The 16,906-nt window shown below is 44.4% G+C and overlaps 1 protein-coding gene across 6 annotated transcripts in view; it reads right to left on the reverse strand.

Moving 5' to 3' along the window:
• SORCS1 (sortilin related VPS10 domain containing receptor 1) overlaps positions 1-16,906 on the reverse strand; it is a 507,743-nt gene that overhangs the window by 23,200 nt on the left and 467,637 nt on the right. For all 6 annotated transcript variants that reach the window (XM_045040656.1, XM_019813798.3, XM_023240902.2 and 3 more), the window contains 2 exons: positions 11,346-11,458; positions 8,503-8,634 (listed from right to left, as the gene is read on the reverse strand). In XM_045040656.1, the coding sequence (XP_044896591.1) occupies positions 8,503-8,634; positions 11,346-11,458 (245 nt within the window). The remainder of the gene's footprint in view (positions 1-8,502; positions 8,635-11,345; positions 11,459-16,906) is intronic.

A 16,906-nucleotide genomic window follows, 5' to 3' on the forward strand; every position in this document is an offset into this window, starting at 1 on the left:
ACTAAACCAGAAAATAGAGTTCATCAGAACAACAAATTTCTAATTTATAATCTCCAGGAGAGTTCCTTGTGAGATAATTAACTTCCAAGATTTGTTTTGGTTTATAACATTACTTCATTGGATTTATTTGTATCATTTACAAAATTAAGCAGGCTATGCCAAAATAATCTGGTAGCAGAAAGTAAGTTTCATGTAGTTAACTTGCATCAAAGGACATGCAATAAAGAACACATATCTGTGGGAAAGAAATTATGCACAGAAACAAAACTAAATGAAATGTACATTGCACACAAGAATAATCTCAATCATAACCATGCAATTCTCTATTCAAATAAATTAGTATGAAACTGTTGACAGATTTGGACAATATTTAAAATTTTTTCATGCCGCTTGCACAATTATTTACCCTATATTTTTCATCAGATCCTAAGCTAAATACTTTTTATTTATATAATACACAGATACATAATATACCATACAATTCATATGCATGGAACACTTTATAGTGGCAGAGTTGTATATTTCTTACTATCTTTCTAACACAGCCTGCTGGTGTCTCCACGGAAAGGACCATGGATCTCACCGGACATACCTAAGTTTACCCAGTTAACAGTTGAAGAGTTGACACCTGACTTCGGTTTTGTTTGACTCCTAATCCTGGGGCATTTTCATTAAAAATGTTTTCCTCGAACCAGGTGACAAAAAGAGAGAGGAAAAGATACCTGGAAAGAGGTCTGGCTGATCAGGTGTAGGAAATTAAAACAAAACAAAACAAACCAAACTGTAGCATTTCAGTAATTATGCTGCCATCTCTTATTCATCTGTGAGGTGCACGGCTTGTGACAGCAGTCCCATGTCAGCTGACCAGTATAAGCTTCGCGGACAGGCAATTGCCAACCCTGTCCTCTGGTCTGCCACATCCTGTTCACCAGTTAATACAATTTGTAATGTTTGGAAGAGACTTCGGCTACAAAAGGAGTGGAATAAGCTGGAATCCATAGGGATTGGCATATCCATAGGGAATCCAGAGTGGCAGCAGCCTGAATGAGAAACACAAAACCTGGCATGATACAAACTAAGTGGAATAATGTGTGGCTGCTGGGACACTGAACCTGCTGAAGCCAGTTCCATATATTTATTTTTCTCTTACTGTCCAAAGTGTGTTGTCTTAGCAAATTTCATGTATCCTTTGTGCTGTGATCCCTCTCCTGCTGCTCTCCTACACAGTCCATTTTCTATTCTCCCTCAGCTAAATAATCACGATCAAAGAAACAACATATTATTCTTGGTATCCGCCTCGTGGTGGACTACGCGTGTGATTCAAGTTTCACTTGAAGTACCAGCTAAAAACACAGTGGGGACGAGATAAAAATGCTGGGAAAGCTGCCATCGGAAGAGCATAGTGGGAGGGACCTGCTACAGAGAGAATGCCAATTCTCTTCCTTATCTTCTTCACAACATACAACATTAAGTATAGCAATCAGAATAGGCTAGGTTAGGCAGAGGGAACAGTGTTCGAATCTCAGAGGCTTCAAACAATGAAGGCATATTTCTGGCTTACATTTCCTACCCCTTGCAGGTAGGCAGTGGTGCTCATTATGGTTACATAGGGACACAGCCTGGTGGATGCTTCTATCCACAGCACTACAGGAGGGAAAAGAGCCCTCAAGGGTCTACAACTGGCATTTGAATACTTCAGCTTGGATGTGACACAAATCATTTCTGCTCCCAGCGCATTGGCCAGAATGAGTCACACAGTTCTGTCCGCAGAAGAGACTCCAAGGTACAACCCTATCATGTATCCAGAAGGCAGGGAACTAGAAATATGTTTTTTAATGTTGATTTATTTATCTTGGAGAGAGTGAGGGTGGGGCAGAGAGAGAGAGGGAAAGAGTGACCTGCAAGCAGTTTCTGCGCTGTCGACACAGAGCATGATGCCAGGCTTGATCCCACAAACCATGAGATCATGACCTGAGCTGAAATCAAGAATCAGATACTTTAACCGACTGAGCCACCCAAGTGCCCTGAGCTGGACATATTCAGTCTACAGAAGTGATGGTTACCACACAAAGAACACATTTAACATACAAACAATTTTAAATGAAACCAATAGGGGAAAACACACTCTCAGGTTGTAATGGAAGTGTCAAACACTGAAACACGAAAAAAGAGAAATTTAAGGACAGAGAAGTTGGTAAATCTATGAAATTTATAAGCCAAAGAAATGGTACAAGGTCAAACTACAGACGCAAAATGGTCTTTGGCAGATGTATCAATGATAAAGCTACACTGGGCCAAAATATTAATGTTTATCTCTGAAGTTGGCAGGAGGAATGCAAAGCCTACTGAACATAGACAGCATTCTGGTGCCATGTTCAGTGATACTTGCCTGTATTGACCTTGGAGCTGACCCAAGTAGATCACTCCTGATCCTGTTACATTATTAAGGTCCTTTCAAATAGCAGTTGAAAAATCATCTTTTTGGAGTCAACAAAGAAGGATCTCTTTGAGGGATCCCTCAACAAAGAGGGAGACCTTTCCCACTTCACCCTGCATAATTTTTGGATTATATCATGGAGAGGGCAATGGAACCAAACACTAATTCTATCTAACACCAGCATACTCCATTCCCTTCCTTCTTAGCCCAAAAGAATCAGCTTGATTAAAGTGCCTGAGAAGTTTCCTGCGTGATATAATGAAGAAACATTGGTTATACATATTTCCTTCCCTTGTATTCCCCATCACCAGCTCTAAGTTTCTGTGTCCCTTTGCCATATTCCTTCTGGTCCAACTTTTACCTAATCAACTTTCAATTAGAGTTTCCTGCCTTAATGCTCTTCTTCGTAAACTCCAGAGTATCTCTATAATTCATCTCCCCATGTTAAAAAAATCTGGACAGGGCAGATTATGCAGGTAATAGTCTGAGATTATCAATTATATTTCATAATGAATCTCTAATTCCTTAAAATGCTGCTAGTAGACTGTTCCATTTCCAGAGACACCTTTCCTTTCTCTGGATTTTGAATTTTTTTTTTAACACTTATTCGTTTTTGAGAGACAGAGAGATGGAGTGCAAATGGGGGAGGGGCAGAGAGAGAGGGAGACAAGGAATCTGAAGCAGGCTCCAGGCTCCCAGCTGTCAGCCCAGAGCCTGATGCAGGGCCCAAACCCACCAGCTGTGAGATCATGACCTGAGCTGAAGTCAGACGCTTAACCAACTGAGCCACAGGTATCCCTAGATCGTGGATTCTGCATCTGTCAAAGGTATATGGTAAGAGAGACAGTTAAGGAGAAAATTCATTGTTGATGGTTGACATTTTTTTCCATAATCGTTTTGTTTCTTCTAAATGTTTTCATGCCCTTTAAGATTCTGCAAGACAACATGTAGGCTCCCTATCTCCCCAGCACAGCATCACAAACAACCTTGGCAGAACATGATGGTCTTTCCTCCTTCCAGGAGAGCCAGATACAAATCAGTTCGCTTCCAAGGACTCAGAAGCAAGGGAGTACAGGGTGGCGGGCCTGGGAAAGGTTGCTCCATACCTGAGAAGCTGAGGAAGTAGGATGTGTTATCCCTGATGAGGCCAGCTAAGGGCAAGTGAGCCTTTTCTTACTCCCCAGAGATCTGAAATAAAGACTGGTAGAACCCTCCCAGACAGAGGTTACTTGATTAACCCTGCCCACGTTATCCTGATAACAAGGTCAAGTACTTCTCACTGTGAGGAATTTTCAATTTATTTCACAGACAAGATAGCTTGATCTGAGCCAGCATCGCCGTTCCCCCGGGGAAGCTAAGGGAGGAGAGCCAAGAGCCCTTTGCTGGGGCCTCACCCTTACAATCTTCTGGGTCCATCTGGCCAGGGTCCCACTTCTTCCCCTGCTGGGAGATCTGTGCTGTATATTTACAAGAAAGCAGCTGGAGCATTAAGAGAGGGGTGAGGTCAGCCCTTCCCAAGTTCCATCTGGGATTTGAGTGTAGACTTCAGGGCGCAGTGGGGAGGGGAGGGTGTTCCTTCTTGTTATTTGGATCTGCTTTGCATTCATTTTAAATTTCTGTGGAATTTATTACAAAGGGAGTCACTTGCATGTGTCTCCCTGGTGTTACTTCTCTCTCCCTATTTTTCTTTGAGGAACGATGTCCTTCCCCATCTCTGTCCAGTTGATTCTGGAGAGGCTTTCCAAACCCCTGATCCAGGCAACATATCAAACCTCTGAGTTGTCGGAGGCAGCACTCTGTCTGTCCGACTATAGGGACTTGTAAGAGATGCCTGCTTCACCCAGGCTAAGCCAGTGCAGACTCCTGTGGCGCTACTGGGTGAGAGGCAGTGCTTCCTGAATGGGGCTGACCGGCCAGGTGAATCGAGGCTGGAGATTCCTGTGGCCACCCTTGCCTTCCTGCCCATTGGCTTCGTTCTCATATGGTAGCAAAGAGATGGGGAAAAGAGGGAAGGAGGAGCGTGTTTGGTGACATTTTTGAGTGGCTCTGAATTCATCCATGTGGGCACTGTATCCTTGGACCTTCCAGTTAAATAAGCTCATAATGTCACTGTTTTTCCTTAAACTGGTTTAAACTGGTTATCTGTCAGTCGCAATCAGAAATAAAAAGAAAAAAGATCCCCAAACTCAAAACAAAACAGAACACTTCTCATTCATTTGGTGCAACAGCCTTGGTATTTTCAGGCCCATGGAGCAGAGAGGTATCTGATCCACATCTGCAGCAGGGCCGTGTGGGGGACAGCGGGCTTGAATTCCTTGTAGAAACAGAAGCTGTGTCACCTCAGGCAAGTCACTGACTTCTCTGTGTTGGGACCTCAAATTCCTTCATTTTAAAGGGACTGAGTGAGACAGAAGCGTCCAAGCAGCCTCTTAGGGTTGAAAACTACAGGTTTCTAAGGGCAGCCCATGTCACGGCATCTTGACCCAAGGCTCAGTTTTATGTGTTGATTTTGTTACTGGACTTTTTAAATCAGGATGAGGACATTCCCTAATATAAGGACACTGATTTCCATGTGCTGGGTTTGATATTTGCTTGCTTTGAGTCCTAGATAAGCTGGATACACTTGTAGTTTCCTTAAACAGACTGACAATTGCTAGCCTGCTAGTCTGATTCCCTTCTTGATACAAATCCACTTGAAAACTCTGATGGGTCTTCCTTACTCCCGCATAGTTACTCATGTGCATGCTTTCTATCTCTGCCTGTCCTCCTTCTCTTCTTCATTTTGTGTGATTTCATTCATTTCTCTTTTTCTCACTCCCACCAGCATCTTTCTTCAATACATGCCCTTGACCAAGCCCAATAGTCTCTTTCACAAGCTTAAACTTTCCTTTTGGGGGCATCTGGGTGGTTAAGTCGGTTAAGTGCCTGACTCTTGGTTTCGGCTCAGGTCATGATCTCGGGATTTTGTGAGTTCAAGCCCCACGTCAGGCTCGGCACTGGCAATCTGGAGCCTGCTTGGGATTCTGTCTCTCCTTCTTTCTCTGCCCCTCCCCCACTCACACTGCTTCTGTCCCTCTCTCAAAAAAAAAAAAAAAAAAAAAAAAAGAAAAAAGAAAAAAGAAAAAACAAAACTTTCCTTTTGCATTTCCATATATTCTCTTGTTATCATAAGATGGCCACACATGTATCCATCATTTATCTACCACTTAATGAGCATTTATTATAAAGCCAAGTACTTTGCACATCATTTCTTTTTTTTTTTTTTTAAGTTTATTTACTTTTGAGAGAGAAAGAGAGAGCACAAGCAGGGGAGGGGCAAAGAGAGAAGGAGAGAGAGAGAGAATCCCAGGCAGACTCTGTGCTGCCAGCCAGCTCAGAGCCCAGACGTGGGGCTCGAACCCACTGACCAACTGTGAGATTGTGACCTGAGCCAAGACCAAGAGTCTGACGCCCAACTCACTGTACCACCCAGGCGCCCTGTGTATCATTTCTTTAATGTTCTCTCAAATACCCTACAAAATGGGTATTACAGATTGTGGGACTTTGGGGAACTTACTTAACTTTCCTTATCCTAAATTACTTCATCTATAAATAATGAAAATAACGGGTATCAGAGCTGAAACTAGAAATGTGGTTTACATGTTTCCACTCCCATGTGTTCTAATAAAATGGCTAATTTCCCCAGAATGTGTGCCAAATGCTAAGTCACACAGCTTTCAAACAAGCCAGCTGCCTTGAGACCTCTGATTCGATGGTTCATCGGTGACACCAGGCTGCCTCAGGGACAACCACTCATCTCTCAGAATGTCTCTCTCAGACGAGAGAGAGAATAAAACAAAACAAGAACTCCAGAGAAAAGAGTCAAAACAAGACAAATTCATAAACAAGCAAAAGAAGCTTCATAGAACGTACCCCTCTTCTGTCCACATTTCTCATCGAGAAAATAGGATCCTTTTAGGAAAAAAAAATGAAAAGTGTGAGAAAGAGAGATGCACAGATGATGTGATAGGAAATTAGCTGGCTCTAAATCTGGACTCTCTTCCATACCCGAAAACATGAGAATCTGGATTTCATGGAGAACTGGTAAGATTTCCAGAGGAGGAACAAATGTACGTGTTTCTACCTAAAGGCTGTGGACACTGATGTACCTCCCGCCCAGCTTGTCAGCAGTGCTGGCAGAAGAGGCAATCCGTTTCTTGCTCCCACCAAGTCACAAGTGCAGATGATAACTTGTGGAAAATAATGGGAAACTGAGTGCCAGGGCTGAGCGGGGTCAGAAGCAAATCTGATGGACTCCCCCCACCCCCCTACCCCGCCCCACCTGCTCTTCAATTGCAGTTCTCTAGGAAATGGACTTCAACAGGGCTCTCCAGGACAGCTTTGTTCTTCCTTACTTGTACAAGGAGGAAATTGCAGAGGTGAGCCTTCTGCCAAGTGAGAAAGCAGGGTCAAAAGGAGGGTGTGTGCTGGGAGGTGGGCCTGGCCGTAATGTGGGGTTGTTGTTATAAGGCTGTTATAGGAGATTCTCTAGTCAGCCTGGCAGACTACAGATCATGGGACTAGATTATGGGCTCATTCTTTTTATTATTTAGTTAATTTAATTTATTTTTTTTAAATTTACATTCAAATTAGTTAGCATATAGTGCAACAATGATTTCAGGAGTAGATTCCTTGAGCCCCTTACCCGTTTAGCCCATCCCCCCTCCCACACCCCCTCCAGTAACCCTCTGTTTGTTCTCCATATTTAAGAGTCTCTTCTGTTTTGTCCCCCTCCCTGTTTTTGTATTATTTTTGTTTCCTTTCGATTATGGGCTCATTCTAAGCAAACTGAAAAACTCCACGTGCTCGAGGGGACAAAGCCAGTATTTATTCAGAGCCTGAGAAGAATCCTATTTTTAATCTTTCTGCCAGAAAGAACTGAGAAACCAGAATCGTGCAGTCTCTAATGAGGTAACCAGCTCCAGACTGATCATTTTATCTCAACAGATGATGAAGAAGGGGAGCAGGGGGAAGGGGAAGGAGAGGGAGAATAGGAAGAAGAGGAGGAAGTAGAGAAAGGAGAACAGCATAATAATAATAATAATCCTCACAACACAGATTAAAGAATCTTTTGAGGTTAAAAGGAAGAGAGGGATAGGCCAAAGATCAAAGGGGGCAGGAAAGAGAAACACACACACACACACACACACACACACACACACACACACACCAGTCTAATACTGCAGGAGATGGTGGACATGAGGAAAAAAATGGACCCCACGAACCACTAGAGATTATCTAGAGCTAATATTACTTCATTTATTACAAACACAAATAAGTTAATTTCACATAGTGGGGGTACAGAGGATTGACGATTTGTATACAAGTCATACCTTTTAAAAAAGACATCATGGGGGCACCTGGGTGGCTCAGTCGGTTCAGCATCCGACTTCGGCTCAGGTCATGATCTCTCAGTCCGTGGGTTCGAGCCCTGTGTCGGGCTCTGTGCTGCCAGCTCAGAGCCTGGAGCCTGCTTTAGATTCTGTGTCTCTCTCTCTCTCTGACCCTCCCCCACTCACACTCTGTCTCTGTCTCTCTCTCTCAAAAACATAAACATTTAAAAAAATTTAAAACAATTAAAAATAAAAAAGACATCACGTGTGTCACGCCATTTGATTCTTGCGATGCGCTCGTGATAAAAGTAAGAAACAAAAGGAGTAAATGGGTTCAACCTCCATGCATTATTCAGCCACTTCCTTTTTCCCCCACTTAGTATCTTGGACAATTTGTCACACAGATTTATCTAATTCATTGTAAATACCGTGTTCTCTAGTGTGGAGATATATTCCCAATGGTTTAGCCACTGCCTACAGTCACCACTCCTGCGTGAGTTTTGTGGTGATGCTGTAGTTAGGATCACCAGATCACGGACGAGACACAGAGGACCACAATGCTGAAGACTCCACAAGCAGCCAGTGTGCTCCCTCTCAGGTCCAGCGCCCTGAGAGCTGCTGTGCTGGTGATCGGTACCAGCAGGGGTGTGGCTCAGACTGCTGCGGAACCTGAATGTCACCTGGGGGACTCACCTGCTCCAGGTCTTCCGCTGACCTTTTGCTTTCTCCAGTTGGATCCTGATAGGGCAAGACAAAGAGTTCAGCTGCGGTGGGCAAGCCAGGGAGCACTGCCACCAAGATGTGCTCGCCTGGGACCCCTGTGGCCTGAGGGAGAGACAGAAGCTCCGATAAGTCCCATAGGAAAAGGTGGTGAGAAGCATGGAAAAGCACGGAGTACTCTGAGAGGGTGGGGGGTGCAGGCAGGCAAGAAGGACGTGAGCTTTCTGGAAAGGACCTGACACGGTGCAAGGCCGCTGAAGCCCGTGCCAATGACACTCCCAGGGGCGAAGTTAGCGATCTGTCCCCAAGGGATGTGTGTGCTGCATCTCTATTTCTGCCACAGGACATGTGGCAGGTAGAAGAAGGTTAAACAGTGGCCCAAGGCCACCCAGGCAGTGTGTGGTGATGCTGAGTTTGGAACTCTGGTCTGACCACGAAGCCCGTGTTCTCAAGCACGGCTGTACTGCCTCCCTTCGCCTGACTCTTACATGCAGGAGCCCCTATCCCAGCTAACATCCTCTTTTAGGGCCTTCCTCGATTTGAAACTCAGACATTATATCTGAATCATCCTCATTATATGCAAAAATGTTGATTGAATGACGTTTGCTTAAAGATTTCACTGTGAAGTGTCAAGAGAAAAATCCCATTTGATGAGATAAAGGGAACCGGTTTTTAGATAATATTCTGTTACATAGTAAATTGGAAGAAACATGCCAAAAAAAGTTGACCCCAAGTTGTATCTCTTACAGGGTTTATTAGAGTCCAATTGATAGTACGGTACCTTAGGGCTTAAGGAATTAGCCAAGTGTAACTACCCATCTCGAAGACAGGGTGGGATGCTAGGAACCAGGGGCTGGGTCAGCTGCCTCCGGAGATTGGGTAGCCAACGAGTCTTTGAAATTGGAAGGGATTGGCCCCTCCACCCTACAACACCCTGTCCTGAGAGATGTTGAGTCAACATGTTTATTCTGTATTTAGCTGATTATGCTATGCGGCAGCCTGGAAATATTGATGAGCAGGAGTTTCTAGCCTTCTGGACAGCTGGTGGAAAGGTAGACGCCCAGGGGATGTGATCCCTAGACTATAAATGTGAAGACAAAGCAGCCTGGAAGACTGGTCACTGCCGAGCTAATGCCTAGTTGATAAATCACCTGGGGGAGTCGGGCAGCTACCTGGGAGGCCTATAGGGATATGGATCCCCAGAATGCTACAGATGGAAGGAAGGTATCTGTGGACTCATTGAGGGGTGTGAGTCATCTCTCTTGGACAGCGGAGGAGAGAAACCAGTTGTCACCCCAGGGACAAACAGCTCCAAGGCCAGAAGGATCCATTCCAGGGGGCCTGTAGTCTAGTCGCTGCGCCCCCTGGTGGCCATGATATTTAGCCACCACCAAGGTCTCAGATGCTGAGTCATGAAGACAAAGGTGAGGTGGCATTTACACAGAGGCACATGAAGGTAGTCCTTCTCCACCCCACTGTTCCATGTATTCCTGTTTCTCCATGTAATAAAGCAAAGGATGGCCATCGAATGGAGTGGTTGGGATCCCACGAGGGTGGTCTGATTCGAGTCTGATTTCTAACAGTTTGGCCGTGGGCAGGATACCTAAGGTCTCTATTTCAGTTTCCTCAGCTGTAAAATGGGAATTATCAGAGTACCTACATCAGAAGCTAGTTCTTTTGTGATTAAATGTGCTAACAAAGGAAAAGCACTGAGAAGAGTTTTTGGAATACTGTTAAGTTCTACATAAATATCAACACAGACAATGGCATGAATGAGGACAAGGCCGGCCCTTTGTCAAAAGGCTGGACATGAGATCTGTTTTCTGAGCAGGGGTTATCTGAATGCCTTTAGCCCATCAGCTTCTTTATGTCACAAGGCATGATGTTCCTGGGTCCAGGAAACAATGGCTAAAACACCCTCAACTGATTTTCCTTTTCAGACTAAGAAGATACCCTGGGGAAAGACAGCTCATCTCTGATTTTCTGGGTTTGTGCAATAAATCCAAGCAGCTCCATGAGATGATATCCCCATTCCTCTGCTTACTCATGAAAGTGGCATATGCAGGGGAAGATGTGCCTAAAGAGACTGTTTTCCCAAATTATCAGTGATATTCAGACAGGGATAAACCACACCATCTTGGTATTCTCCCAGAAAACTTAGGGGGTTGTGTTTCATGTGTACAAACCCAGAGATTGGACTCAGACCCTTCACTTCAATGCAGGAGCTTCATCACTTATTAGCTGTGAGACCTAAACAAGTTATTTAAAGTCTCTGAAACTCAGCTGTTTTGCCGGCAAAATGAGGACAATAATACCCTCCCCATTGGGGTGGTTGCAGGAAAGAAATGCCTTTGAAAGAACTGAGACACAGAGAGACGGCTGACCATCACGTGCCGAGGGCTCACTGCCTGTGGGGCTGGAGGCCAGGGTTGCTCTCACTAATCGTATTCATGCTGTGTCCCTTCAGTGTTGAGCAGGTGGCTGATCTTACACTTACTAATGACCTGATCATGAACCCTGCTGTATGAATATGGTGGTCATAAATTTCCATGTTTCTCTTCTCTAAGCAGAAGAAAAGTTTCACAAGGCGGAAGGACCATGTGTTTGCTCCCAGTCTCATCCCCCTAACTCAAGCGACTGTGCTGTGTCTGCCTGCATGGGGATCTACTACGCAGAAAGCAGGTGTTTAGCCAGACCTCCCACGGGCTCTAGCTCGTGCCCTGTCAGCTCTCTGCACAAGAGGCCCTCACCATGCAGCTCTTGGAAGACAGAGAGAAAAACGTGTCGGGACAAGAGAAGGAACTGTCTGCACTCACTTCCACCAGGGACTTTTTGATGACTCGGCTGATGTCCCTCCTCCACTCGGGGATATCAGGGTTGTAGTCGTCCAGGTTCGGAGAGAAGGACAGGCGAAGGGACCGGAATTCCTCTGGGGATACAACAGTAGGGTGATCACCGTAAGTCCATGAGTTTTCTCAAAAGTGTGCTGTACTTTATGTTTTATGCAAAGCCTTCGTAATGTGTCTTTTTCCTCCACACTTGCCAGAGAGCCTTCTGGAAGGAAAATCTGCTATTCCCATTCTAAGCCGGCTACCTCTCCCAGCCTTCGTTTTCGAAACCAAAGCCCTAGGTCTGGCCCATGCCTTGCTCTGCAGCCTTTGCCCACGGTTCCTAGTTCTGGACTGTGCATTCCCAGACACGAAAGGCCCAGCATGCCCTGAATGCATGGCAGGTTTCTGACCCTGAGCTTCGGCACTTACTGTCTGTCCCTTCCAAGGAGCACCCCATCCTTTCTATTGTCCACACACACAGTATTCAAGCTCTAGTTCGAGCACTTACTGATTGAATCCTTTCCCCACCATGTTTCATTGTCTTTATTTATTTATTTTTTAATTTTTTTCAACATTTATTTATTTTTGGGACAGAGAGAGACAGAGCATGAACGGGGGAGGGGCAGAGAGAGAGGGAGACACAGAATCGGAAACAGGCTCCAGGCCCTGAGCCATCAGCCCAGAGCCCGATGCGGGGCTCGAACTCACGGACCGCGAGATCATGACCTGGCTGAAGTCGGACGCTTAACCGACTGTGCCACCCAGGCGCCCCTTCATTGTCTTTTTTAAGGGCACTACTGTGAGTAGCACCTATCCCCATTATCATTATATGATTGTATTATTATTATTATTATTATTATTTGATTACATGATTATAATTATTATTATTGTCATTCTGTTGCTATGTTTTGTGTGTATGGAACTGTCATTTGATGGAATTTTAAGCTCCTTAACCCAAATAATTTGTTCACTCTCTCTGTAGCTCCTGAGTTCATCGTGATCCTCAAGATAGGATGGGATGACAAAAGCAAGGGTCTGATGGGGAGAATACGGGAAGCCAGAGGAACTCGGAGAACCACAGCACCAAGACAGACGCATATGTGACATTTATGGAAGAGAGGGAGCAAGGCTTGCTGACCACCCTGCAGTGTGAAGAAGGTTCAGCAGGACCGTCAGGGAGTCTCTGAAGGCACATCAGTGATGAAGGAGTACCCTGCACCCTGGGAATGGGCCTGCTTTAATATCCCTGTCACACTCTGTCATTAGCTGGGATTGGCACATGGGAGGCGTGGCCTTGGCCCAAGCACAGTGACGGGTTTCAGAGCCCAGCCCTGGATAAGTTAGCTGAGTACAAGTCAGGTCATGTCGCTGCCCTAAAACCTGCTAGTGGCCCCACATGGTGTTTAGAATAAAAATTCAGCTTTAAAAAAATTTTTTTTAATGTTTATTTATTTTTGAGAGATAGACAGAAACAGAACATGAGCGGGGGAGAGGCAGACACAGAGAGGGAGACACAGAATCCAAAGCAGACTCCAGGCTCTGAGCTGTCAGCACAGAGCCCCATGTGAGTCTCGAACCCACAAACCTTGAGATCATGACCAGAGCCAAAGGTGGTGTGTAACCGACTGAGCCACCCAGGTGCCCCTAAAAATTCAGCTTCTTAACCATGTCCTTCATAGCCCCACATAACCTGGTACAGGCTTTCTCTCCTGCCTCACGTCCACAGGCTTCCCTGTGCTCCAGGACCCTGTCTTCCCCCTGCTTCTGCATGCTGTCATGCTCCTTCCCATATCAGCACTCTTCCACTTCCCCAGAGACAGCACAGGTGGCTCCTTCTCATCATGCAGTCTCTCCTGGGAAAAGCCTTTGCCACTCGCAACCTGAGTTATCCTCCCTTCCGCAGCCTCAGACACCTTTCATCATATGACCCTATTTGTCATCTTCAGACTTCTGGCCACTTAAAGTATTTTGTTTTTACTGTCTGTCTCCCCTACTGAAATACTAGGTCAATGAGGATGGAAACTCTGTGTTCCTGGCCCTGTGGGATGGTGCCCTGCACATGGTAGGTTTTTCTAGTCATTTAATTAATAAATTAAAAAAAAAATTTTTTTTTAACGTTTATTTATTTTTGAGACAGAGAGAGACAGAGCATGAATGGGGGAGGGTCACAGAGAGAGGGAGACACAGAATCTGAAACAGGCTCCAGGCTCTGAGCGGTCAGCACAGAGCCCGACGCGGGGCTCGAACCCACGGACCGTGAGATCATGACCTGAGCTGAAGTCGGACGCTTAACCGACCGAGCCACCCAGGTGCCCCTAATTAATAAATTTTTATTGAATGAATGAATGCATAAACTTCTCTAGAGGTTCTCTGTAATCTGTGCATGTGCTCCATTTCTTTCTTGTTTTAAGCATGTCCTCATGTTTCAGTAGTGGCTCAGTGACATCAGCAATGCCAATTACACATTCGGAAAACATAAGAGCCCACTTCTGCATTTCCTAACAATGCTAAAGACTTATTAGGCACAGGCTTTGAAGATTCTTAAATTATAAGGTGTGTATTTCGGTGGTTAGCCTGTTCCAAAGTCCTATTTTTCAAAGCTTGTCCATTTTATGAGACACTGGTCACCTATATGAATATCACCACTTCAGTTCTGATGGAGAATAATGAAATGCATCTTAATTAGCAGCATGGAAAATGGAAGCCCCAAGGAATCACTCACTGAACCCTAACTTTTCACTTTAAAGATGTAAGGTAGGGGCGCCTGGGTGGCTTGGTCGGTTAAGCGGCCGACTTCGGCTCAGGTCATGATCTCGCGGTCCGTGAGTCTGAGCCCCGTGTTGGGCTTTGTGCTGACAGCTCAGAGCCTGTAGCCTGTTTCAGATTCTGTGTCTCTCTCTCTGACCCTCCCCTGTTCATGCTCTGTCTCTCTCTGTCTCAAAAATAAATAAACATTAAAAAAAATTAAAAAAAAAGATGTAAGTTGATTTTTTTTTTCATTTTCCCTGAACCTCTTACCAAACCATAGAAACCAAATCTGTAAGGGAAGGTGTTTATCTTAATAAAAAGACACAAACAGAAAAATGATACAGCTCTCTCTGTAATAACTTAGCGGGCCCACTAGCAGGGGACAGGAGTTGCACACTTTAGCTTACTCAACAAGCAGGGGGTGCATGTGGGAGCAGTGGAAAGCATAAGTAGCCGAAATACATACATACATACATACAGTTAAGCCTTGAACAACGTGTGGGTTAGGATGCCCTCCCTCACCCTGGTACACGAAAATCGACATTTAACTTTTGACTCCCCAGAAGCTTAACTATTCATTTAAAAAAATGTTCTGTTTTGTTTTGCTTTGCTTTTGAGAGAGAGAGACAGATTATGAGCAGGGAAGGGGCAGAAATTGAGGGAGACACAGAATCTGAAGCAGGCTCCAGGCTCTGAGCCGTCAGCACAGAGCCTGACGCAGGGCTCGAACTCACGAACCACGAGATCATGACCTGAGATGAAGTTGGATGCTTAAGGGACTGAGCCACCCAGGCACCCCAAAGTTAACTATTAATAGTGTATTGTTGACCAGGAGACTTACTGATAACAGAAATAGTCGATGACCACATATTTTGTATGTTTCATATACAGTATTCTTACAATAAAGTAAGCTGGAGAAAAGAAAATGTTATTAAGAAAATCATAAGAGAAAATACATTATAGTCCTGTACTGTATTTATCAGAAAAATCTGTATATAAGTGGACCTGTGCAAACCCGTGTTGTTCACAGGCCACCTGTGGTGTGTGTGTGTGTGTGTGTGTGTGTGTGTGCACATGTGTTTGCAGCATATTTACATTTTTTTTAAAGCAAACCTGTGCCCTGAAGCAAATTAAGGAAAACAATGCAAATTAGATTTTCTTTCCCACAGTCTATTTTGTGGCTTTGGGTGGACAATCTTTTCCTGGTCCATTTCCCAAATATAATGCTTCCTTCAGTCTGACCATGATGGCCCTAATGTTCCCCTCAGCTTGACTAAATTTAGGCAAATTTCTTCCTGACCACAGCCACTGACCTCCCTTTTCCTAGAGCATTTACTACTTTCGAAAACTTGCAATTGTAGATTTCTCCTCTGCTCTTTTGAGATGCACATCTTCTCCAACCCAGGAATGTCTTTCTTAAGGACCTGGGAACCATATCTTTGAAATACAGCCATCAAGAAAGATAGAAAAATAGTATGGGGTTCCTCAAAAAATTAAAAATAGAATGACCAGATGATTTAGGAATTCTACTTCTGTGTATTTACCTGAAGGAAACAAAAACACTAACTGGAAATGATATCTGCACCCCCATATTCACCATAGCATTATTTACAATAGCCAAGATATGGAGATAACCTACTCTCCATAGAAAGATAAACCGATACAGAAAGTGTGGAACGCATATGTGGAATGTAGAAAAAACAAAAACAAAAAAAACCCTCAGATACAGAGGACAGATTTGTAGTTGCCAGAGGCAGGAGTGGGAAGGTGGGCAAAATGGGTGAGGGTAAAGAGGTACAGCTTCTAAGTATAAAATAAATAAGTCACAGGGATATAATACAGGGCATGGTAACTGTAATTATTAATGCTGCATTGAATGTTGAAAATTGCTATAACAGGGGTGCCTGGGTGGCTCAGTCGGTTAAGCGTCCGACTTCGGCTCAGGTCATGATCTCACGGTCTGTGAGTCCGAGCCCCGCGTCAGGCTCTGTGCTGACAGCTCAGAGTCTGGAGCCTGTTTCAGATTCTGTGTCTCTCTCTCTCTCTCTGCCCCTCCCCTGTTCACGCTCTGTCTCTCTCTGTCTCAAAAATAAATAAACGTTAAAAAAAATTAAAAAAAGAAAAAAGAAAATTGCTAAAATAGTTAAAGTTAAAAGTTGTCATCATGAGGGAAAAAAGAATGTAACTACATACACTGCTAGAGGTTCACTAGACTTGTGGGGATTAATTCACAATATATACAAATACTCAATCATTATGTTGTATACCTGAGACTGATAAAATATTATACATCAATTGTATCTCAATACAAAAATAAGATTGACATACTCTTGCCATGTGTACCAGGAAAGGAAGGAAGGAAGGAAGGAAGGAAGGAAGGAAGGAAGGAAGGAAGGAAGGAAAGAAGGAAGGAAGGAAGGAAGGAAGGAAGGAAGGAAGGCAGGCAGGCAGGCACAATGGACCTCTGTCCATGACACGGAAGGAAACTACCTTTCATGAGCACCATTTAGCAAACACAGTCAGCCTAATGACGGTGATAATTCCTCACCTCTGAATTCCTCCACTAGTTCATCCCCGGGTTTAAAAATATTCCTGACTTTTATTTTAGGTGAGTTCAATCTTGCCTGTTTAACTCTGTGTGATATAATGTATCTTTAATAGATCACACACTTCATTAAGATTTTCTAGTAATACAGGGGTGCTTGGGTGGCTCAGTTGGTTGGGCACCTGACTTCGGCTCAGGTCATGATCTCACTGCTTGTGAGTTTGATCCCTGTGTTGGGCTCTGTGCTGACAGC

This window comes from Felis catus, chromosome D2 (genome assembly GCF_018350175.1).
Source record: "Felis catus isolate Fca126 chromosome D2, F.catus_Fca126_mat1.0, whole genome shotgun sequence".
Lineage (NCBI taxonomy): Eukaryota > Metazoa > Chordata > Mammalia > Carnivora > Felidae > Felis > Felis catus.